This window comes from Aquarana catesbeiana, linkage group LG04 (assembly GCF_042186555.1).
Source record: "Aquarana catesbeiana isolate 2022-GZ linkage group LG04, ASM4218655v1, whole genome shotgun sequence".
NCBI lineage: Eukaryota > Metazoa > Chordata > Amphibia > Anura > Ranidae > Aquarana > Aquarana catesbeiana.
In genome coordinates, this window is record NC_133327.1 from 571,313,407 (window position 1) to 571,339,606 (window position 26,200).

The 26,200-nt window shown below is 43.1% G+C and overlaps 1 protein-coding gene across 1 annotated transcript in view; it reads left to right on the forward strand.

Moving 5' to 3' along the window:
- MRPS5 (mitochondrial ribosomal protein S5) overlaps positions 1–26,200 on the forward strand; it is a 263,692-nt gene that overhangs the window by 37,639 nt on the left and 199,853 nt on the right. Inside the window, exon 2 of the mRNA XM_073628058.1 lies at positions 21,996–22,142. Coding sequence (XP_073484159.1) covers positions 21,996–22,142 — 147 coding nt within the window. The remainder of the gene's footprint in view (positions 1–21,995; positions 22,143–26,200) is intronic.

Here is a 26,200-nt window from a genome sequence, read left to right on the forward strand (position 1 = left end):
GCTGCAAAAAAGTGTTACTCGGTGGTTTATGAGCACTTTAAGAAAATGGAGAAATGAGTGGAGTGCTGCCTGGATAGACGAGGAGCATTTCAATGCGATCCTTTAGGAGTAAAAGAGATGACACAATTTGTCGTTCTCCGGGGAAAGCTTGCTTATTGATTGTGATTTTAATGATATGCTTAAACATTGCATTAGTTGGTAACTATGACCTTCTAATGGTTTTATAGATAAACATATGGATTTGATCTGGCTACTGGATTTTTCCTTATCAGTTCTTTTTATTTTTGAGGCAGTCTTTCAAAACGATCCGTGGTGGATCAGTTTTCGGAGAATGGTACAGGATTGGCATTCAGGAGGTGATACTGACCTAAACGACCCAATCACTCTAATGGGTTACAGTGGTGGTCCGTCAATAAGGGGCGCTACCCCCCTAATCCATGCGCCTGACTTCTAGTCTACATGCAGGGCGCTGGATGCATGGATTCCAAGGGGTTTTTTTTTTTTTTTTTTTTTTTTTTTTGAAGCACATGATTAGAGCCTGAGGCGTTAGTTTGCGTGAAAGGGAGTATAACTTTTGCCATAGCCACAGAGCATTTTGGCTGTGGTATGCGTAGAATCCTTTCTAGCTGCTATTGTTAGGTGGTAGGTGGTAAACCTGGCGCAATCGCATCCAGCGGACAAAACATGTTGGGAGGAACATTATTCACTTTGTCTGTTAGGCAGCCCATAGATTTGTCGGGTCTTTTTTTTTTTTTTTTTTTTTTTTTTTTTTCAACCAGTGGGTTGAATGAAAAAAAACTGACTTGATTCCCAAATCCACACACTGTGGATGGGTGACTTCTCCCCGATGAGCTATTGTATTCTGAAAGTGGAGAGACTTCCCCACCATCAGAATTAGAGGTCGACCGATATATCGGCCGATATTTGGCTTTTTTTACTTAATCGGCATCGGCCGATTGTGCTGATAAAAAAAGCCGATTATAACTTCAGCGGGACTTGCAAATGACTTCTGTAATAGAAGTCAATTGCAAGTTGTCTGAAGGTTTCTTCTCTCCTCCTCTGGGCAGCCTGCCAAATCTGATAAGAAGATACATTTGTATCTCTTCGGGTTCTTTTATCAATAGACTGAACTCCGTGTAGAAGTTCTCAGTTTAACCATTTAAAGACTAAATCTTTTTTGACATTTGTTGCTTACAAGTAAAAATTCTATATTTTCTGCTAGAAAATCACTTGGAACCCCCAAACATTATATATATATATATATTTTTTTAGCAGAGACCCTAGGGAATAAAATAGCGGTTGTTGCAATATTTTATGTCACACGGTATTTGCGCAGTGGTCTTTCAAACGCAATTTTTTAAAATAAAATACACTAATTAAAAAAAAAAAAAATAAGCAGTAAAGTTAGCCCATTTTTTTTTCATCCAAAAGTTTTGATTACCTGTTTTTGTGTATTTAATATTTAAGATAGTTATTTTTTTTTTAATCTAAATTATACATACAAGTGAACTGATTGGAGGTTTGTTTTGTTCAATAAATGTTTAAATGTAAAAAACTTTCTGTGTCACTTATTACTTAAGGTTGCTATCACACTGGAGCGGGCAGGCGTTGACGGTAAAACGCTGTTAGTTTTAGCGGCGATTTACCGTAATTTTAGCGGCGCTATTCGGCTGCTAGCGGAGAGCTTATAACCCAGCTAGCGGCCGAGGAAGGGGTTAAATGCGCCCCTGAAGTGCTGCTGCCGAAACGCTGTGCAGCCGCTTCGGCAGCGGTGCGCATTCATTTCAATGGGCAGGAGTGGGGGAGGAGCGGTATACACCGCTCCAAAGACATCCTGCCAGCGCATCGCCTCAGTGTGAAAGCACTCGGGATATCACACTGAGACTGTAGGGAAGCCATTTTACAGGCACTTTACAGGCGCTATTTTTAGCCCAAAAGCGTCTAAAAAAAGCCCCAGTGTGAAAGGGGTCTAACTGTTAGATTTTATGAGATGAAGGGGGGAAAAAAAAAAAAAATCGGCCCAAAAAAATCGGCATCACATATCGGCCATCGGCCACCGCGATTTCTAAATATCGGCATCGGCATCGGCCAGAGAAAAACCCATATCGGTCGACCTCTAATCAGAATACACTGATTAGAATTGCAGGCTATAGACTGCTGTGCTGATCGAGCAGGGAAAATCCAATACGCAGTTGTACAGAAGTAGATTCATTTCTGTACATCCTCCCTACCCATACATGGCTCAAGGTTTCTTAGCCTCATGCATTTAAAATCACGGCACGATTGGGGGCCATTAAAAGTAATGGCATTGCGTCCCACGTTTTGCAGCCATTTGAAATGACGGGGCGGAATCGTGGCAAGTCCACTCGCGATCATGTGTGAATGCAGCCTTAGGGTGTCTCCACGCTGGATAAGGGAGAAGTGGAGACACATTTGGATAGCAACATTGTCAACTGGGAAAGTGTAGTGTTAAAGGAGTTGTAAAGGCAGAAGGTTTTTTTACCTTCATGCATTCTATGCATTAAAGCAGAGTTCCAACAACATATTGCACTTTTTATAAAAAATCCTTCCATTAGTAGCAAAAACTTACCTTCTATTTCCTCCTCCAGTGCGTTCCCATCTTGCTTGTGGGCAGGTAAAGCTCAAAAGGATATTCTTGCGGGATATGGTGCTGCTGAATAACCAGCATGCACCGCCCATTCTCGCGCATGCACAGTATGGACACATCACAGTGCTGGAAACGCGATGCTAGCCCTCAGCGCTGCCCACTGACTCTTGGGAAATTATAACAAGCATCTCCCAGGAGCACTAGCGAGCACAGGCGCAGAGGGAAATGATGTCAGGCGCTGCTGAGAGGAAGTGGCAGAATACATGGGACCCCATAGCAACAGTGCTGAAGGGGTGAGTAAAAACAAAAAAAAAAATCCAGATGTTTTTGCTGATGTATAATGCTGTTGATTTCTGCAAAGTTGATTTTATGGGTGGAACTCCGCTTTCAGATAAAAATCCTTCTGTGTGTTGTAGCCTCCCCAGCACCCCCTGATTAATTACCTGAGCCCCTTCTCTCTCCAGCGATGTCCACAAGTGTCTTAGCTGTCCAGGATCCTCCTCCTGATTGGCGGAGACACAGCAGTGGCGCCATTGGCTCCCGCGGCTGTCAGTCAGTCAGCCAATCAGGGGAGAGGGAGGCGAGGCCAGGTCAGGGCTCTGTGTCTGAATGGATACACAGAACTGTGACTTGGCTCCAGTGCCCCCATAGGAAGCTGCTGGCTATGGGGGCACTCAGTACGAGGGAGGGGCCAGGAGCAGCAAATAGGGACCCAAGAAGAGGAGGATCCAGGCTGCTCTTTAAGCTGGCCATACATTATACAATTTTCTTACTCAATTTCCTTTAGATTTACTGTACCTTCAACTATGTAGTGCAAGGACCTGCCTGATTGCATACAAATGAAAAGAGTTTAGGTATGACCTCATATTATATGGTTTTGGTACATCTAAAAGAACATTGTATAATGTATGGCCAGCCTTAGATGCAGATTTAGCTGGACTTGACTAACACATTCAATTTAAATTCCAGCTAACACGTTTTAAGCAGTTACAGTAACAGTTTTTTTTCTTTTTGGAATAAAGTATTAAGTGGTTTTCCTCAGCTATCTAATGCTACTTTTGCTATGGAAAGACATTGAAAAATAACAAACTTAGTGTCTAGAACAACAGGTGAAAGTAAAAAAAAAAAAAAAAAAACTATTGCAGCCACTACTATCTAAGAATTGGTAAGCTGCTATATTTTACATTTTTCTTATATTCATTGACATGTATCCTTACCTGTCAAATGTCTCCCCTCTGTCTGTTATTAGACCCGAAAAACTGCAGATTCTGTGGGTGGGTCTGTTGTCTGGAGCTCGGTGGGTGAAGTCGTGATGTCAGTAGACTCCCCGCCCACCTCTACACTCCCCTTGTCAATATGCATTTTCTCCTGTGTATTTCTAACACTGAACTTCTGCTATGATCTCTAACATCCAGTGAAAAGACAGGAAAGTAACCGCATGACTTCAGCATGCCAAATCATGCTGAGGTGTGGAACAGCCAATCCTTGCAGAGCTGCTGAAGAAAGGAGTGGGGATGGGAATTAAAAAAAATAATGCATGTCTTAGGCTAGTGCACGAGATGTAAATCACCTGTCACTTACAGCAAGGGGGAGGATTTGACAAAGTTTTTCTCAGTTTGTCAAGAATTGTCTCACTGAACAATAAAAGAGGATTGCTCAGAGATGGATTAACTCTGTGTGGCAAGACTGGACTCAAATGATAGCAAATCTTATACTCTACAGTATGATATATATAAAAAAAAAAAATAATAATTTTTTCGGGTTTACATCCACTTTAAAACTATATAATTAAAAGCTGTCAGTGCATCCTGTATTATGCTTCATGTATATTTGGCAGTCATTTACCGCAGCTGTGGGAAAATGCAAAACACTGCAAAATCACAGTAAAATCGTGCTGCGGTCTTGCCGTATTTTATGTTTTTTACCATGGCCAGCAGTCAAAACATTCCTATCCTGAACGCGATTCTTCCATGTTCAGGAGAGGGAGGTTGAACCTCACCTAACCACAGCAGCTCCTAACCTCTGCTAAAAGCCAACGTATACTTGGACACATTGGCTTTTATGGAGTTGAATTTAGGAGCTTTGGCAAAAAAACCCCTCCAAAAGCGCCTAAACTCAAGTTTAGGAGCTGCTAGTGTACATGAAGCCTTACATGGCACTGTGGGATTAGTTTTCTGTATTCTGCAAAAAAACTTGGTTGATCCTACTGTTCACTTTCCCTCCCTCCTTGTCTGTGTCCCCGCTGCAACCTGAGATTGTGTAGATCACTTCCCTTTTAAGCTGTTAATTTCCTCCTTCTTATCTGTGCAGCCCGGCTCACTATAGAGTCACAGATGTAGGCGTATTCACCCTGGATAAATGACAGCCCACTTCCTCCCTCCTCCTCCATGCCTATTAAACAGCTAAATGCAGTGGGGGTGGGATATTGCATGTAGATTGCTGGAGGCTTCACCTCCCTGTAATTCTAAGTACATACGAACAATAGACACAGGCTGGAGTGCTGTGAAACAGGCTGTGATTGTCAGAACCTCCCCCCAGATAGCCCACACCATTTTTTTTGCATAAAAAAATAATAAAGATTTGAGTACAAATACATATTTGTTTAACAATTTAAAACATTTACTTAATATTAATTATTTCTACTCTGTATTCTGAATGCTTTTTTTAACATGTGACCAGCAGCGGAGGACTATAAGCTCCTCCTGAAACTGTTTTCCTGCAGACAGGCTAGGAAAGAGCTTGGTCACATGATGGCTGTATATCGATTATGAAAAAAGGTACTTACATTTTTTAAACATTAATATAAATACAGTGCCTTTATCCATATACATAAAGAGAAGGAATAATGTAAATTAAACCATGTGTGGTTCCTTTCACTTTAACCACCTCCCGCCCACCCTATAGACAAATGATGGAGGGAAGGATGCTCTTTTGTACTGGGACAACGTCATATGACGTTGCCCAGTCTCACCACAATTGCGCGTCACTCAGGGGCACACAGCGCGGCAATCGTGGGCGCGCTGTGTCCCTGGGACATGGCGTGACCCCGATCTCGGTAAAGTACTGATGACACAACTCTTTACCCATGTGATCTGCTGTGTCCAATCACAGCTGATCACATGTAAACACTGACTGAGTGTGAGGAGAGGAGAGTCAATCAGCGGCATCTTCTCACAGGGAAGACCTGTGGAGATAATCAGGGCACTGATCGTCAGTGCCCTGATGATCAGTGCATTCCTAACAGTGCCCATCAGTGATGCCAACCTGTGCCCATCAGTGGGGCAAGTCAGTGCCTGCTCATCAGTGCTGCCTATCAGTGCCCATCAGTGTTGCATATTGGTGCCTCCTCATCAGCGCACATCAGTGAAGGAGAAAAATGACTTATTTACTACATTTTCTGACAAGCTAAGAAAAACATATTTTATTTTTTTTTCAAAATTCTCTGTATTTTTTCAGTTTTTTTTTTTTTTAGAATAAAAGAAAAAACCCAAAGGTGGTTAATTACCACCAAAAGAAAGCTCTATTTGTGTAAAAAAAAAAAATGATAAAAAATGTATTTAGGTACAGCGTTACATGACCGCGCAATTGTCATTCAAAGTGTGACGGCGCTGAAAGCTAAAAATTGGCCCGGGCAGGAAGGGGGAAAAAGTGCCCTGTGGTTAAGGTATCATGTTGATGATGTTAATAATACGGGACAGCGTCTCTTCAAATACAATGAGACTATCCTATCCTCTATTAGGGTGCATACATGTAAAAATTCCAAATGTGACCACTGCTTAAAATGGAGCTCCACCCAAAAGGGGAAGCTCCCCTTGTTCGCACACTCCCCCCAGACCCCCCCCCCCCCCCTCTCCAATGTCACATTTGGCACTTTTTTTGGGGGGTGGGTACCTGGTTTTAACAGGTACCCACTTCCACTTTCTTGTAAGATCGCTGCTCTGCAATCTAAATCATTTCCGGCCACTTCTTCTTCCCCCCGCTGCCTTCTGGGATACACACAGGTCCCTGAAGGCAGCAGGACCATTCAGAAAGCACAGTGTGACTGGTGCATATGCTGTAGGAAACAGGCTGTGAAACCGTGAGACTTCACTTACTACAGATGCCGGCGCCTGCACCTGAAGCCGATTGAAGAATCAGCTAGGGGTGCCGACATCGCGGGATCCTGGGACAGGTAAGTGTCCTTATATTAAAAGTCAGCAGCTACAGCATTTGTAGCTGCTGACTTTATTTATTTTTTTGCAGACTGGAACTCTTTCATTATAGTCAGCTCAGACTGAATTTTCCATTGTTTTGTTTTGTGTGCACTCTGCATAAATGAAAATATTAAATACATGCAAATCATATTAGCCATTGGATCCTCTTGGGCTTTTATGTAAGGTTTAAATCTCTCAAAGTGTTTGTAGCTTTAGTTTCCTTTTGAGTTGTATAATTAAAAAAGAAAAGCAAACACTCTTGGATGAATCCAACCATGTGCTCAACAGTTTTGTGACCAAATCAATTTTATTTTATTTTTTGTTTTCCAAAGAGACGTTTTAGAGCAACAGTCACTAACACACATTGTTGGAGAAAACTGCACAGACTTTCTTCCCTCAAGTGTTGAGAAATAAGCTGCACTTGACATTCAGATAAACCCGTTAACTGCCATTTTGAGAGTTCCTAAAATTAAGTCGGAAAAATAAAGTAGCACTGTTCGGTGGAGTTATGTTGGTTTCTGCTATATAAATGTGAACGTGTTGGCCGTGGGGTTTACCCTTAGCGTTATATATTGTATTTGCAGTCTTGTCACAGCACTGGGGACTTGTTGATTGCTTTTTCTCCAGTCCCTCCTGACACATCAGTAAGTAGGTTTTATTGAAACAGCTGCTACATGTTGACAAGTGGAAGGTATATTGTTATACTGCTAATCCACTAGTGCTTTATTAAGTGACTTTACAACGTATTTAGGTCTAAAGTTGCCATATACGCAAAATTAGCTGCACCTGATTGGCTGATTACATTTCACTTGGGAAATGAGCATCTGTGGGTGCTCTATGTACTCTGCAAATACATTATTTTTTATACATTTTTTATTTAATCAAAAGACAAGATCCATAGAATTCAAGCAGTGAAGATGAAAGAACGTGCATTACAACATAGTTTAGCACCATACAACATCATATAAGAAACCAAAGCCAGAACAACATGTAACTACTAGTGTCCACACAACACCATGTGTTCCTGGCCCATTTATGTTCTAGACATAACTACAGTGCCTTGAAACAGTATTCATACCCCTTGAAATTTTCAACATTTTGTCATGTTAAAACCAAAAGTGTCATTGTATTTTATTGGGATTTTATGTGATAGACCAACACAAAGTGGCACATAATTGTGAAGTGGATGGAAAATGATAAATGGATTTCAAATTTTTTTTTCTTACAAATCTATATGTGAAAAGTGTGGCGTGCATTTGTATTCAGCCCCCTGAGTCAATACTTTGTAGAACCACCTTTCACTGCAATTACAGATGCAAGTCTTTTTGAGAATGTCTCTACCAGCTTTGCATATCTAGAGTGACATTTTTGCCCATTCTTCTTTGCAAAATAGCTCAAGCTCTGTTAGATTGGATGGAGAGCGTCTGTGAACAGCAATTTTCAAGTCTTGCCACAAATTCTCAATTGGATTTAGGTCTGGACTTTTGACTGGGTCATTCTAACATATGAATATGCTTTGATCTAAACCATTCCATTGTAGCTCTGGCTGTATATTTAGGGTCAGGTATCAAAAAACAAAGGATAGTCAAAGGAGTCTCACCCTAGTAAATGTTGACTGGGAAGGGAAGGGTGTTTGTATTCAAAAGTAGAAAATAGTACTTCCACAGCCCAGATACTAAAACCAGTCACCTAAATACGTACAGATTAATGGTTAGGTGTGTTCCTCTGAATCAAATAGACATATAGAGAAAAAGGAATGGACCAAGGGCCCAAAAAGGATTTCTTCAGAAAGGTACAAATTGGTAGTAACAAAAATAGTAATCTTTATTGAAAACAATTCCACCAAAATATTTTTCAAAAAGGGAAAATACCTCCACCACATAAGTATAAAATGTGTTAACGTTATCAAAGCACAGATGGCCACAATAAATTAACATTCATTCATTCAACCCTCATACAGTTCATACATGAGCTGATAACGATGTGAACCCTTGGGAGAATTTTTTTCTCATATGTATAGAAGCAATGAGCTAAATAGTAATTACTGGAAAAGTCCATGGGCATTATAGCACCCTTCAGCTGAGGACACAGGAACTGTGTATCGAGAACAATTTCAGACAGTCCCAGGTATATTAGGAACAATGGCCATAAAGGGGGGTTAACAGAGGAATTCTAGGACAGGGAGAAAATTTGATGATTTGACTTCGCAAGTGACAGTTAGACCCCTTTCACACCAAGGCGTTTTTGCAGCGTTTTAGCGCTAAAAATAATGCTCATAAAACACTCCCCATGCATCTCAATGGACCCTTTCACACTGAGGCGTTGCGCTGGCGGGGCGTTGAGAAAAGTCCTGCAAGCAGCATCTTTGGAGCAGCTTTTGGGCGTTGAAAAAAGCGCTTCAAGAACGCCCCTCTCCATTGAAATGAATTGAAAATGCTGTAAAAACGCCTGAAAAACGCCTATAATCCACCCTGAGCTGTAGAAAAGTCACATGATCTCACAAAAAGGTAAACATGCAAGCAGAAATGAGAGCATCTACAACAACAGGACTGAACTTGTGGGAAGGTCAGAATAATTAAACAGACCATCAAAGGGATTTGGGACTAGTGGGAGCGGGATTAGGGTTCTGGTTTTGGGACTAGTGGGATTAGGATTAGGGTTAGGGATTTGGGACTAGTGGGAGCGGGATTAGGGTTCTGGTTTTGGGACTAGTGGGATTAGGATAAGGGTTAGGGATTTGGGACTAGTGGGAGCGGGATTAGGGTTGGGATTAGGGTTAGGGATTTGGGACTAGTGGGAGCGGGATTAGGGTTAGGGATTTGGGACTAGTGGGAGCGGGGTTAGGGATTTGGGACTAGTGGGAGCGGGATTAGGGTTAGGGATTTGGGACTAGTGGGAGCGGGATTAGAGTTAGGGATTTGGGACTAGTCGGAGCGGGGTTAGGGATGTGGGAGTGGGATTAGGATATAGATACTTACGTTGCAATGCTCATCCGAGTATAATTTTTGAACTTGTCTGGGTGCACTCTCAAGTCCTCGTATAGCAATGCAAATTGTCCAATTGAGGTGTGCGCTTGGACGATGGGATGAACCCAATAGCGATGTTGCTGCCTAGAGGTCGACCGATATATCGGCCGATATTTGGTGTTATTTACTTAATCGGCATCGGCTGATTGTGCTGATAAAAAAGGCCGATATCAGCGGACTTGCAAATAACTTCTGTATTAGAAGTCAATACAAGTTGCCTGAAAACTTCTGTGAAGAGACTTCTCTCCTCCTCTGGGCAGCCTGCCAAATCTGATAAAAAGAACCTGAAGGATACAATGTTTACACTTATGAATGAACTGAGCTCTGTGTGTAGAAGCTCTCAGTTTAACCATTTAAAGACCAAATCTTTTCTGACACTTGTTGCTTACAAGTAAAAATCCTGTATTTTCTGCTAGAAAATCACTTAGAACCCCCAAACATTATATATATATTTTTTTTAGCAGAGACCCTAGGGAATAAAATAGCGGTTGTTGCAATATTTTATGTCACATGGTATTTGCGCAGCGGTCTTTCAAACGCAATATTTTTTGAAAAAATACACTAATAAATTAAAAAAAAAACTAAGCAGTAAAATTAGCCCATTTTTTTTTCATCCAAAAGTTTGATTACCTGTTTTTGTGTATTTAATATTTAAGATATAGTTTTTTATTTTTTTATCTAAATTCTACATAAAAGTGAACTGATTGGAGGTTTGTTTTGTTTAATAAATGTTTAAATGTAAAAAATTTTCTGTATCACTTAAGGTTGCTTCCACACTGGAGCGGGCATGCGTTGACGGTAAAACGCTGCTAGTTTTAGCGGCGATTTACCGTCATTTTAGTGGCGCTATTCGGCTGCTAGCGGGGCGCTTATAACCCAGCTAGCAGTCAAGGAAGGGGTTAAATGCGCCCCTGAAGAAACGCTTTGCAGGCGCTTCGGCAGCGGTGCGCATTCATTTCAATGGGCAGGAGTGGTGGAGGAGCGGTATACACCGCTCCAAAGATGCTGCTTGCAGGACTTTTTTTTAACATCCTGCCAATGCATCGCCTCAGTGTGAAAGCACTTGGGATATCACACTGAGACTGCAGGGGAGCCATTTTACAGGCACTTTACAGGCGCTATTTTTAGCCCAAAAGCGCCTGAAAAATGCCCCAGTGTGAAAGGGGCCTGTTAGATTTTATGAGATGAAGGGGGAAAAAAAAAAAAAATCGGCCTAATATATCGGCCCAAAAAAATTGGCATCACATATCGGCCGGCGGCCACCGCGATTTCTAAATATCGGCATCGGCCAGAGAAAAAAAAACCATATCGGTCGACCCCTAGTGCTGCCTCTGTTGGTGGATATGCTCCCAATAGAGTAGCACAAATAACAAAAACAGCTCCATGAACTCCATCTTCTTTATTTACCCTCTTTCACCTTAACGAGATACCAGGAAGTACACAGGAAGTGATGTAGGGAGGTGGAGTTGTTCTTTGACGCCAATGCTTAAATAACGCTTGAAAAATGCTGTTAAAACGCCTGCAGCGCTGCATTAATTTTACCGCTAACGCCCCTAAAACGCTGTAAAAACGCGGTAATAACGCTATGGCGTTTTTAGGGCGTTTTTGAAGCGCCTTGGTGTGAAAGGGGTCTAATAGTTCCACCATAAGTAGATCACAGTGAAAGTTAGATGGCTGGCAGAGATACAGTTCAGGGACCGAGTAAAATCTTCACTCCATATACACTGACCAATACCATCGATATCAAAGTTCTCCCAGTAGACGATTCCACTCCTGTCTCTTATGTTATCTTATCAGAGCCGGCTGAACAGCAGTGAATCAAAGTAGGAAGGAGACGTGAAATCTGGGGGAATAAATTCCCTTCACTTACCCGGTCCTGAGATGATAGACACAAATAAATAGCTCGCCACTCTCCTCAAGTCCAATAAACGGATAGGCTATGCCTTTCAAAATTGTTTTCTGCTGTCCAGTATTAATGGGGGAGAAATAGATTTGTCTACCACTTTGGAATGGAGATCAGCGAGTCAGCGTGTCTGCTTGTAACACTCTCAATCATGCTGCAGTCTCTGCTTTGTCCAAAAAGCACTTCCACATTCCAATGGTCCGACCAAACTCCGTAAATGTCTGAGAGGAGAAAAGTTTGTTACTTTCAATCTGTGTACCAGTCACAGTTTACAGATAGTGTAGTGGCATCTTAGCACTTTCCTAAGACACAGGCCAATGGTCGGCATCTGTGGAGATTTCCAGTTAAGAGGGATACAGGTTTTGGCAGTGTCAAGAAGGTGGCGTATAACAGATCATTTGTAGATATTTTCTGGGATTGTGGAGGCAATGGAGAAGAAAGAAAGCTGGGTCGTCTGGGATTGGACATTCTGTGAATTTTTGTATGGTTTGACGGACCCCCTTCCAGAAAACCCCCTTTTGTATTCTAGTGCAGATGGAGGATTTGCATGTGAACCAAATGATGTGTTGTTGGCTTGGACTGAATTTACGTTCTAGGCCTTGTTCCCATTCAATTAGACAGGGTGGTTGGTGGTTTTCTGGGGGTGTAATCAATCATTTATAGATTGTAGAGAGTACATGTGGACGGACGCCAGTGTCCGAACAGTATTCTTCAAAAGTATTGAGAGGTTGACTAAAATTACCAGAGGGCGGTATGGACTTTAGGAATTGACTAAGTTGGAAAGCTCTCCAAAAGTCTAGCTGGAATGTACCTGAGGATATCGTAACATAAATTTTGCCCCCTTTTAGAATATCTATGCCTACAGTAAGCATTGCCTTTTGTGTGTTTGCTTAGTCTACAAATTGGCACATTTACATGTGTTTTACACACATGTGTTCCCTAATGTCTACATAGTTAACATTCACGATCACATAGCAGGAATTACTTGTAGGTTTGTATGGATTGCTGCAATTGTCATCTGCTCTTCTAGGGATTGATTTGTTCTATAACCCTTTTGCAGTGGCTATATGCACTAGCGGGGTCCCTATGGAGTAACCACAATGTGCACGCTCCCCCCATCAATGAAACATCAAGCTGCTCTGTGCGCAAACATGCACAGGTGGCTCATTCAGTCCAAATGTAAAGCATTGTAAGCCGCATACCTTTCCACCCATATGACTTTGAGTGATGGGTAAGGAGGGACCAGCAGAAACGGTTTTAGGCCGGGTTCAAATATGTGCGGCCACAGATCCCAGCATATGGTTCCGTGCGTTCCTGTTCACCGGTTCAGGTGCGAATCAGGATCAAATTTTTGCCTGAATTTGCACCTGAACCGATTTGCACCTGAACCGGATCCAAACACACATAGGACCCTTTTGGAATGTGAACCACGGCCACCCCGGACCTGTGTGAACCATTTCTATTGAGTGCCAGTCACACTAGAGTGCCATGCGAATTGGATGCTGGAAAACCTGCATCCAATTCGCACATATGTGAACCCAGCCTTAGCATTGCTCATGTGCATTATGGGTGCCACTGGGCATGGGGAAAAGATTAGGTGCACACTGGAAATGACACTGAAAGCACAGTACCACAATGGAGGCAAATTTTTAATTGTAAACTGTTGGTAAAAAGTAGTGACATTTTGGAGTATATTAAAGGTAGTCTAAATGAAAGCTTTGATTTACAGCCGTGTTGGTATTCTTGCAGCCCATTTAAACATTGCTTCATTCCTCCTGAAACATTATGAAATTAAAAGCAATTGTGCCTTTGGTATGTCTCGGAGCAAGGCATAGAAAGTGGTATTAATTATACATTATTGCTTATTCCACAATATTCTAAAATGCCATAGACAGATTTGTTGGTCCCCTCAGAAAAGTGATAAATAAGCGCTGCGTAAACTGTTGGCGCTATGTAAATCGTGTATCATAATAATAAATATGTAGATCATAGTGCTATTTCAAACTGCTTTCTGTAACCAGTATAACACGTCTTCAAGAAAGGTATCCACCTTTTGGTATCATCATGCATTTGAGCATTGAGCATTGACTAGAGAAAGCAAAGAAGAAAGATTGAAAAGAAAGCACATCAAAGGTAAAGGCTAGAAGACTATCTACAAGCAGCTTGATATTCTGGTGACTACGCTTGCACATTTTAATTAGACATTTAAGGTTCATGAAACGTGTAGTTTTCCTCCCTGGGCATGTCTGCAAGACAAAAATCAACCCCTATATTGAACAGAAGCGAATGGTTGACTGAGAACCAGGGAAAACTTCCAAAGATGCAAAGACTCCTAGGTCAATGTACATCCGTACATCATGTTTTGAGCGATAGTGGGCTCTGAAAAAGAAGACCCAGGAAATGACTGCACTATTGAAAGAAAAAAACAAGACCGGAATTTTCTAAAATATATGTTGAGACTTAAGACTGATGAGACAAAACTGGATCTTTTGGCAAGTCACATCCACTCTATTCTAACAAACAAACAAAAAAAGAAGCTACTGAAAAAAAGAACACCATAACAACTGTAAAACATGGAAGAGGTTTGGTTATCTTTTAGGGCTTCTTTGCTGTGTTTGCCATGGGGTACCTTGAATCTGCGCAGGGCAAAATATAATCTCAAGACTGTCAAGGAATTATGGAGCGAAATGTACTGCCTAGGTCATAGGTCCTCAAGAGTGTCCCAAAACACATACCCTTAGGTCCATATATATTTGGACACGTTGTCAAAACATAGCCAAAGTTCAGTAACCGGAACGGATAGTCAGCCAAGCCAGAAGTCAGGGATCTATGTAGTGAAACAGCAAGCAGGATCTGGAGCCAGAAGGGATGTCAGCAAATAAGTCTTGAACAGGATCGCAGGAGATAGTTTCTGTGATGTTGACCAAGGCGAAGGCAGAGAATCTCTGGACTGGACGGCTTAAGTAGGCAGGACTGACGAGCAGGATATCATCAACAGCTGAGTAACTGGAGAGATAGGAGCTGGCAATTAGCCGACAGCTGAGCGGCCAGCTCAGAGAAGGAAGCGCTGAGCCCAGCCCTGAAAGTACCCCCTCCTCAACGACCCCTCCCCCTCGGAGGACCACCAGGCTTGAGGGGAAAACGTCTATGGAAATCACAGAGGAAGACGGGGGCATGTACGTCCAAGGATGAGACCCAAGAGCATTCCTCCGGACCGTACCCTTTGCAATGCACCAGGTACTGTATGCGCCCACGGAACCTACGGGAGTCAACAATGGACTGTACTTCATACTCCTCATGGTTTTCAACTTGTACAGGGTGAGGACGTGGCACCGAGGTGGTAAAGCTGTTTCAGACCAAAGGTTTTAATAAGGAGACATGAAATACATTTGAAATACGCATATTAGAAGGAGGGTCTAATGCGTAAGCCACTGGGTTAATCCTGGGAAGAATACGGAAAGGCCCAATAAACCGAGGTGCGAACTTCAGTGAGGAAACTCAAAGTCTGAGGTTGCGAGATGACAGCTAGACCCTGTCCCCAACCTGGTAGGAAGGCGCAGGCAGGTGCCTGCGGTCAGCATGGAGTGTGTACCTATCATTAGCATGTCGCAAAGCCTCCTGGATTTGTGCCCAAGTGGAACGAAGACCACGGAGATGCTCCTCTAACGCAGGAATACTCTGCAGAACAAACGAGTCAGGCAACATGGAAGGTTGGAAACCATAACTGTCCCCATTTATGGCGAATCGGGAAGCAGAATTCAAGGCACTGTTGTGAGCAAACTTTGCCCACGGTAATAGGTCTGACCAGTTGTTATGATGGTCAGAAATATAGCAATATAGGAGTTGCTCCAAGGACTGATTGGCTTGTTCTGTGGCCCCATTAGACTGTGGGTGATACGCAGAGGAGAAAGCAAGCTGAATTCCCAACTGTGCACAAAAGGCTCGCCAGAACCGGGACACAAACTGACTACCCCTGTCCCAGACAATCACCTTGGGTAGCCCATGTAAGCGAAAGATCTCCGGAGCAAAAATGGAAGCCAGTTCCTTAGAAGTGGGCAACTTCTTAAGTGGAATACAATGACGCATTTTGGAGAACCGGTCAACCACCATAAGGATAACTGTGTTGCCCTGGGAGTTTGGTAACTCCACAATGAAATCCATAGATAGGTGAGTCCAGGGCCTCTCTCCATTGGGTATGGGTTGTAGGAGGCCCACTGAAAGGTGTTGTGGAGTCTTACTCTGAGCACACACAGAACAGGCAGCTACGAAGGCAGTTACATCAGCACGTAGACTAGGCCACCAGAGTTGTTGCGAAATGGCCCAAAAGAGTTGATTCTTCCCAGGGTTGCCAGCAGAATGGTAAGTTTGGAGCACAGCAGTACGGAGACTCTTTGGGACAAATCAGCGGTCACAAGGTTTCTCAGAAGGAGCATGGACCTGAGCAGCAAGAATTTTGTCACCCAAAGGAGAAGTGAGACTGGTGCGAACCGTAGCCAGAATACGATCAGGAGTAATCACCGGAACCAACTCCAACTTGGAAGTGGAGGAAAATTGTGGAGACAAAGCGTCAGCCCTTACATTCTTAGTAACGGGTAAGAATGAGACAATGTAATTGAAACTTGACAAGAAAAGAGCCCATCGCGCCCTTCTGGGAGAGTGGGGTTTAGCCTCAGACAAGAATGTGAGATTCTTATGGTCGCTAATGCCGCCTACACACGAGCGGACTTTTTGACAGAGTTCTGACGAAACGGACTTGCCTACACACGATCACACCAAAGTCCGACTGATTTGAACATGATGACGGACAACCAGACTAGAATAAGGAAGTTCATAGCCAATAGCTGCCCTTGCGTTGTTTTTGGTCCGTCGGACTAGCATACAGGCGAACAGATTTTTCGATAGGACTCGAGTCCGTCGGAAAGATTTGAAACATGTTCTATTTCTAAAGTCCGTCAGATTTTTAGACAGAAAAGTTCCGATGAAGTCCACACGCGATCGAATTGTCCGACGGATTCGTTCCGTCTGACCTTTGCTGTCGAAAAGTCTGGTCATGTGTACACGGCATTAGAATGAGAACCGGCACAGTGGTACCTTCGAGGAGATGTCTCCATTCTTTCAAGTCTAAAATGATCGCCAACAACTCTCTGTCACCAAATTCATAATTGCACTCCGCAGGTGACAATTTCTTGGAAAAGTAGCCGCAAGGATGCATAGTGCTCTCAGAGGTAGGACATTGAGACAGAAGGACGCCAACACCAATCTCAGAAGCATCAACCTCAAGGATAAAAGGTAACGTAGAATCAGGAAGTGCCAACACAGGAGCAGAAACAAAGGCAGCCTTGAGACTCTCAAAGGTCTTAATGGACTCCGGAGACCAACTCTGTGGGTTACCGTCCTTTCTGGTCATATCAGTCGGGGGCTTGACTAGAGACGAGAAAGTACGAATAAGCTTCTGATAATAGTTGGAAAAGCCCAGAAAACGCTGCAGAGGACATAAACCCGTGGGTCGGAGCCACTGTAGAACTGCCAAAAGTTTCTTTGGGTCCATCGAAAAACCAGCAGCGGAAATGACATAACCAAAGAATTTAACTTGTTCACATTGGAACTCGCACTTCTCCAGTTTACAATAGAGATTGTTCTATCTCAGTTTCTGTAGCACACGAGAGACATCTGTGTGGTGGCTCTCAAGGGACTTGGAAAATATGAGGATATCATCGAGATAAACCACCACATATAACTGCAACAAATGGCGGAGGACATCGTTAATAAATTCCTGGAAAACTGCTGGGGCGTTACAAAGGCCAAAAAGCATTACGAGGTACTCATAATGGTCTGTTCTGGTATTAAACGCAGTTTTCCACTTGTCGCCCTTCTTAATCCTCAAGAGATTGTATGCCCTCAAATCAAGCTTCGTGAAAACCGTTGCTCCCTTGAGCGGTCAAATAACTCCATAATTAACGGAATCGGATAGGCATTCTTAATCGTTAAAAGATTGAGACCCCTATAATCAATACAAGGTCTCATTTCACCAATCTTCTTCACAAAGAAGAAACCAGCACCAGCAGGAGACTAGAATTTGCAGATGAAACCTCGAAAGTGCGTCTGCAACATACTCCTCCATGGTCTTATCCTCCAAGACCAACAAAGGGTAAACCCGGCCATGAGGGGGTACGGCACCAGGTTGAATGTCAGTTAGCCTTCTGGATAACTGGGGATGAAACAACGCCACCTAAGGTCTGTCTGTGACAGGTCCTCAAGGTTTGGGCGTTCCCTGGACAGGTAGGCACATTCTCACCCTCCTCCTAATGGTTCTCTCATCCACAGAGAGACGCGTGAAACCCAAGTGCAAGGGTTCACCTTCACTGACCGACTCGGTACCAGGAGGCATGGGAGGTGAGGGAGGCACGGGTGGGACTGCAAAGCTTAGAGGAGGAGGCTTCCGCAAGCGCTGCTTAAGAGAGTCTTTCTCTGAGTATGGAGTCAATGAGGATGGCAAACATGATCAACCTCTCCAGGTCAGTGGTATATCTTGGGCTGCTATCTCATCCTTGATGGTATCCAAGAGACCATGAGAAAAAGCAGCCACAAGGGCTTCATTGTTCCACGCAACCTCTGCTGCCAGAGTACGGAATTCAATGGAATAGTCGGCAACAATTCTCGTACTCTGTTCGATGGACATGAGGCACTTGGCAGCAGAAGCGTAGTGTGCGGGAACGTCAAATACCCTTTTAAAACAAAACCACAAACTCAGGATAGCTCAAAGCAACAGGTTTTTGCGTCTCCCAATGAGGCTTTGCCCAGGCCAAGGCTCTCTCAGAAAACAAAGATATCACAAAACCTACTTTGCTTCTGTCCATGGGAAATGACTGGGGCAGCGTCTCAAAGTATATCTCAACCTGTATGAGAAACCCTCTGCATTGAACTAGATCGCCCCCAAATCACTGGGGAAGCGGAGCGGAATCAGACATACCACTTATAGAGGTAATACTTGAGGTGTGTGCCTGCGCAGAGACTGGAGCAGCAGCAGGGTCAGCCTGCAACATAGGTTGTACAGGGGTGGCCACAGTGGGAGATTCCAGGTGAGCCGTGCGACTCAGGAGCGTTTGTAATGCCATGGCAAACTGCAGTGATTCAGTTCATCCAATCTGGAAAAAATATTACCAACAAGTGGATTGACTGCATCTTCTGAATTCATGGCGTTCGCCTACTATCAGAAACCATGAAATCAGGCTGAGACAGAGGTACAGTTAAATCACACCTGTTTAATAAAAGTAAAAAACAAACGTAGTCAAAACATAGCCAAAGTTCAGTAACTGCAATGGATAGTCAGCCAAGCCAGAGGTCGGGGATCAATGTAGTGGAACAGCAAGCAGGATCTGGAGCCAGAAGGAATGTCGGCAAAGCAAGTCAGGATTGCAGGAGGAGTTTCTGTGATGTTGACCAATGCGAAGGCAGAGAACCTCTGGACTGGACGGCTTAGGTAGGCAGGACTGACGAGCAGGATATCATCAACAGCTGAGTAACTGGAGCGATAGGAGCTGACAATTAGCCGATAGCTCTGTATTTGCTCTCATGAAGTCTTCTCTTGATTGTAGACTTTGACAATGATACGCCCACCTCTTGGACTGTGTCCTTCACATGTCTGGATGTTGTGAATGGGTTTTTCTTTACCATAGAAAGGATCCTACGATCATCCACCACTGTTGTCATCCGTGGAAGTCCAGGCCTTTTTATGTTACTGAGCTCAGCAGTGCGTTCTTCAGACAAAAATTCGGGCTGAAACGGTGAACAGGGACGCACCGGACCCCTGCTGTGAGCGGCTCCATGCTTCAGTGTGAGCCCAGCCTAAAACAAGGGTTTAACTCTTTTGCTGTCACCAATGTAAGGGATATGGGGCAACAGAACCACTTGCATCTGGCCAGCTAGGTATCCCTTACGTCGGTTGCATTATCCCTTCTACAGTAAGTTCGTGGTCACTTCAACAAACATGAACCTATAGCTGAAGTAGATTTCTGACTCTGATTGCAAGGATTTTAACTATTCCTTCAAAATATGACCCTTTGTTCATTACAGGGTGCAGGGGAGAAGGAATTTTTGGACTCTGTTGGGGTCGATTTACTTAAACTTGAGAGTGCAAAATATGGTGCAGCTCTGCAAAGAAACCAATCGGCTTCCATGTTTTGTTTTAAAAATGTAATTGAAGAAGCTTAAAGCAGAGTTCCACCCAAAAGTGGAACCTTTGCTTATCTGCTCCCCCCTTCTGGTGCCACATCTTGGCACCTTTTAGGGGGGAGGGGGGTGAGGAACGGGTACCTGCTTTTGACAGGCATCCTTCCCCACATCCGGGGGACTGCACCACTGCGGCGTCCCTCGGAAGTTCGGCCCCCTTCCTACTTCCTCAAATTCATTAAGCCTGCAGTCAATTATAAATAATTTGAGAAAATGCACATTTCTTGAGCTTTGCCTCACAATCTACATGCTTTAAATTTTTTTTTTTTTGGTTTTTGGGTGCTACAATTTCTAAATGTGAACAGCTATATCTATTTGCTTTGAAAGAGACTCTGGCTGTGTTCTCTACAGTAAAAAGCAAAAATTAAAAAGCCTTTAGAAATTAAAACGATCCCAATGACTTCTGTAAAAACAATACAATACAAGTAGGATTTTGGCATAACTTCTTGGCTATCTTCTGAAACCAAGCATAATATATACACAAGTCACATTATGAATTATTGAAATTGCGTATGTGACAAAAAAATGTAATTTTTTTAAAGTAGAGTATAATATGCAAAAGCCAAAGCTGGTAAACAAGCTTGAATGTGTGGAGTGACGGTGGCAGGTAACAAGAGACCAAATTACCATAAATTAACGCATCAAAGACAGAAAGAGGAAGAGAAAAAAACCTACTGCAACCTTTTTTTCTGTATACAGTATCTCCTCTAGTATTGTGATTGCACAAAGCAAATTCTCCAAGCTCTTGTAACTTCTCTTTACAGAAAATACACTGAGCCAATACGAGTAGTTTTATAGGGCACCGTGGACATAAATGACAATGCTGATTGAAGGCTCAAACAAAACAGCGACTTTTACGGAGTATAAAAATGTTTACTTGAAGTCAACCTATGAGCGCAGATATATGAGAGCTGCCATTTTCCAATTTGGTTTAAGGCGCTAGCTCCTGGGCTGTTATCCTGAGTTTCTTTTTTCTAACCTTCTAAACCATGTAAAGTTCCAGAAGGGTAAGTATATTTTTGCTTCTTTTATAGGTGGACTATTGAGAAAACTGATCCTGTGGTGACAGGGTCACTTTAAAAGCAAGTCCTCACTGACCTCTGTAATTGCAGGCACTGTGGACCTATACTACCCCACATTCATGTTGGAGTAGACCTCAATTCTATTAGAAATGTGCATTTTCATCACTATTAGGAAGTGCTGCAGCTTTGCCTGGCGTAACAGCCCGACAGTCAACCGGGATGGGTAGGGGTTGATCTTTAGATTGCTTTCTTCTCAAAGTGAGAGTTGTGCTTTGCTTTGCAATGTTATTGTTGAAAATCTTGCATAAATCTCTTAAAGGTGAATTATAGCCAAAGCTATTTTGTCTATACATCTTCTGGGGATCACAGGAGTGCAATTCGTTCTGCACTCCTGTGACCCGTTTGTAGCTGACAACGTGCTAAAGCCCGCTGTTGGCTAACATCACAGAGACAGTCTAGGCTTTGAAAAGATCCCGACCACATGGTTGGGATCTGCCCAGAAGCCTGGACTGGCAGCTGGCTCAAGCTCTCATCCATCCACTGAGAGCCTTAACCAGCCGCTCTCGTCCCTCCACAGCCCAGCACTCCATTGAGCGCTGGAGGGGCCGAGCAGAGAGCCGGTGACTGTCAGTCTGCTCACTAAAGGTTGAGAACCGAGCGATCAGTGGTGTTTGATCACTCGTTTCTCAGTCTTAGAGCTGGTGAGGGATTGCTGCAACATTGGATCGATGCTGCATCTATCTGAGTATAAATATATATATTTTTAAAACCCATACTTCTCTTTTAAAATATGAAATTGTAAAAAGATTTGTTTTTTTTTCCCTTTTTAATAGCATTATGGAGAAAATGTCTGCCTATGCTAACATGTAATGTGTTCGTCCTTGGACCAATATATTTTTAAAAATGCATTTTAATGATATAACATTATTAATACTCTGTAATGTTTATCTATATGACTTTAATTGTTATTGTATGTGATACATACAAACCTGTCAGGATGTTCTGTCTCCTCAGGTGGGATCTCTGCACCAGTGATAAAGACCAGCTGCCAGCTCCACAGCCTTAGACTCGTACAGCCCACACAAGAAACGTGCTACTTATCGGCTTATCACAGTGTCTCTATTCAGCAAGCAAGACCAGCAAGCAGCTTCTTTGGCAAATGTGAGTTATTGTTTTTTTTTTTTCTTTTCTTTTTTTCTACCTTTTGGTTTATTCAGGAAAGTCTGGTTAAAAGATGATGTCCTACTGAAAAATGCCACTTTGTTTGCAGTAATGTTGGCTTTAATACTTGGTGTGACAGATTAGAAAGTAAGCGGATCAGGAAACACTTGCTGTCTAGGACATTTTTGAAATTTTTCATATACGTGCTAAAATTAGCACTTTTTTTCTAGAAATTTACTCAAACCCCCCAAATATTATATATTTTCTAAAAGCAAAGGCCCTGGAGAATAAAATTGTGACTGTTGCTATTTTTTATGTAAAGCAACATTTGTACAGCTGTTTATCAATCACAAATTTTCAGGGAAAAAATAAATTTAAATTAAATGAAACCTCTTTCCTAAACCTCTCCAATCCTATGGAACTCCTTACCCCAATCTGTCCGATTATCACCTACTCTAGTAGCTTTTAGACGAACCCTGAAAACCCTCCTATTCAGAGAAGCCTATCCTACACATACCTAACAACTGTAATCGCTTATCGTTTCACCTGCCCCTCTGCTCCAGGAGTTCTCTGCCATCTGACCGTGTGGTGGCAGAGGCATTGCCAATGACTGTGTAGTGGCAATGTTCCCTCACAGCTCTCCCCAAGCTTTCTCCTGAGAACGGCGCACCCCTCAGATGCGGATGGCCTCCTGCGACTGTCTAAAATGCCATTCCTCACTTCACCCAGCCGACTCTGACCCTCAGTGGAAAACCACCTCAGTTTATATATGAGGCCCGCCCCCTGCCAATACTGATTAGGGATTGGTCAGGGCTCACACACAAGCTGCTTGCCACTCCAGTTCCAGGCCCAGCCCCTTTTCTAGAACATTCTCCTGAAAAACAGGGGAGGCGCCTCAGAACTAATGTGCAGGTGGTCACACCCACTGCTACTCTGACCACTCCCAGCCTCCCAGATGTGACAGCAATAGGCCTGCCTAAATTTGCCTGTGCTGGCTAACCTAGTACTAGCACCTACCTATTGGTAGAGGGTGCTACATATGTATACAAATTCTATACCTGAGAGACTGCTGGGGAAGCTGGCAATTATTGGAGAAGACGGTGATACTACAGAGAGAGACAGAATCTTCTGGGTCCTGTACTGCCATTCATAGAACACTTTTGCACTTTTTTAATAAAGGTGTTTTTTGATTGGATGAGGTAGAAAGGAGTGGTGATGTCACAATTCTTAAGTTAGAAGTGTTGGTCCCTTCGTAGTGATTTCTCTATTCCGGTCTGAAGCATCAGATTGATCCTCTGTGGTCTCCTTTTGGTCATGGTAGCTCCCATATCTTATAGAGTGCTTTACCTTATCTGGTTCTGCTTTGGTCTTTTGGATACTTCTGTACTGCAGACAGTCCCCAATTTATTTTTGGGCCTGTCAGTGGCTATTGCTGACCCCTCATTTGGACTGCACTTGTATGTCCACACTGTTTCTAGAATCCTGCATCCGATATCAATGGACGATGGGGAAAATTAAGATATTTATGCTTGCCCTATTTTTTTTTTAAAGTGGAACATCATATTCTCTCAGTCAACACTGACTGATTTTAATCCTTATGCTACTAGTAAATGGATAGGGAAGTACATCATATTTACTTGTTTTTAACTTTTTATTTTTACATTTCTTCAGTTACTTCCTGGTTTCCAGGTTCAGGCAAATTATGTCATACATGCCTGGAGTGTTCAGGAAAGGAGGAGGGGTTTTCTCAGCTAAGCACACCTCCTTGCCTGCATACCCGAGCTAAGGGCAGATAGATTCCAGGAAATAAATGCTACACTAATCATCTGCTCAAGATAGCCACAGCCAGAATGCTAGGGGCTGTTTCAAAGTGATTCCTCAGCAAGATAAAGCATGGAGACATGGATGGTTGGGTGCTTTTCGCAGTGTAGTTCTGCTTTAAGTCCATTGTTTTTCCTCACCCTGTGTATTGTGTTCTCAAATAGCTGAGGCATTCTGAGTAGAGGAGGGGTTATATTGGGCTTGGTTAACGACTTTTCTGTTTGCCATCCTTCGGTAGGCAGCAGCATTGCCTAACTGTTCCTGTGTCCGTTAATTGACTTGAAGAACTAGACTTTACAATAAGTATAATAGGTTAGATGCTTTTAGAGCCCTTTCACACTGGGGCAGTTTGCAGGCGCTATTGCGCTAATAATAGCGCCTGCAAGCCGACCCGAAAGTGCCGCTACTTTCATTCCAGTGTGAAAGCCCCGAGGGCTTTCACACTGGAGTGATGCGCTGGCAGGACGGTAAAAAAGTCCTGCCAGCAGCATCTTCGGAGCGGTGAAGGAGCGGAGTGTATACCGCTCCTTTACTGCTCCTGCCCATTGAAATCAATGGGATGGCGCGGCTATACCGCCAGCAAAGCGCCTCTGCAGAGGCGCTTTGCGGTGGTATTTAACCCTTTCTCGGCCGCTAGCGGGGGGGTCATACTGACGGTAAAACGCCGCTAATAATAGCGGCGTTTTACAGCCGACGCCGCCCCCGCCCCAGTGTGAAAGGGCTCTTATTGTTAAAAGAATCTTCATGCAATATATTAAAAAAACACAATGTTTACTCATGGCTGGTGGGCCTTTATCTTCCTGCTGCTTGCTTATGTGCAGTAGAAATCTATAATCCTCTATGTCCGGTGGCCAGATGCGGCCCTTTGCTTGCTTTTATCCAGCCCTTGGCACTATTTCATTCACTAACAATGGGGCATAATTCCCCTCTCTGAAACCAATGGGAAATCGTTTCTACCAATGACAGGGCACAATTCCTCCCAAGGACACTAATAATGAGGCCAATGATACCAATGATGGGACAAAATTCCTCCCAATAACACCAATGATGGGAAACAATTCCTCCCAATGACACCAACAATGAGGTTCAGTCACACTAATGATGAAACACAATTCATACCAATGATACCAATGATGGGACACAAGTCCTCCCAATGATATCAATGATGGGACACAAGTTTTCCCAATGACACCAAAAATGAGGCCCAATGACACTAATGATGGGACACAAAGTCCTCCCAATGACATTAATGATGGGGCACAATCTCGCTAAATGACACTAATGATGGGGCACAATCTCGCCCAATGACACCAATGATGGGGCACAATCTCTCCCACTGACACCATAGATGGGGCATTGTTTTTTTCCCACTTCTGTCAGGACCTTTTCTACTCCCACTGGCTACAGTCCGTCCCCCCTATAGTCTGGAGAACACTAAACTGGCCCTTTGTTTAGAAAGTTTGGAGACCCCTGCTTTATGTGGCTAGGAGATGGATCTGTTTCCCAGCCCCATAGAAGTTTATGGAGTTCAGCTGCACATGCGTAGGAAACAGGACCCAGACTCGGCCCTACACCTGACCCTTTCTCTCTCCCTGTTCTTGCCACCTCTACCACATATGTCCTCTTCTGCCACTGCACCAACACATCTCAGATCTTGCCATACACTTTACCAATGCACACTTCTGTGCTCCCCACCACTGCAGTGACACATCCTCCTATATTCAACCCATTTAACAAACGGACACACTTTTGATGGTAGCCTTTTAAATACAGGAATCCTTAACAAGTTTTAGCTTGACTAGTTTAATGATTCCACTAGTGAAAAATACTGCAAATGCTTCCATTTTTATTCTTTTATAAGTAAAACAGAGACACATTAATAATGTTTGCATGCTATTATTCAGCTTTATCTGTGATTGTTAAACCAACCTATTAAATAAAAAAAAGTTTTTGCTTTTAGCTGCCTTTTTATAGAGTCCATAGCAGTAAAACCCTGAATGTCTTGCAGTATATTGGTGCCCCCTAGAGGGTTTTATTGTAAAGACACTTGGCTGTGAGTTTTGTTTTAAATGGGTAACAAATACACATGCTACAGAGAGGAGAAATGAGTTCATTGTACACAAAATTTCAGACCTATACAAAGTACATTATCAGACAGAAATCTCACTTTCCCTTTGTCCTTTTGTGATTCATTTTGAACATTAAAGTAGTTGTAAAGACTAAAAGGTTTTTACCTT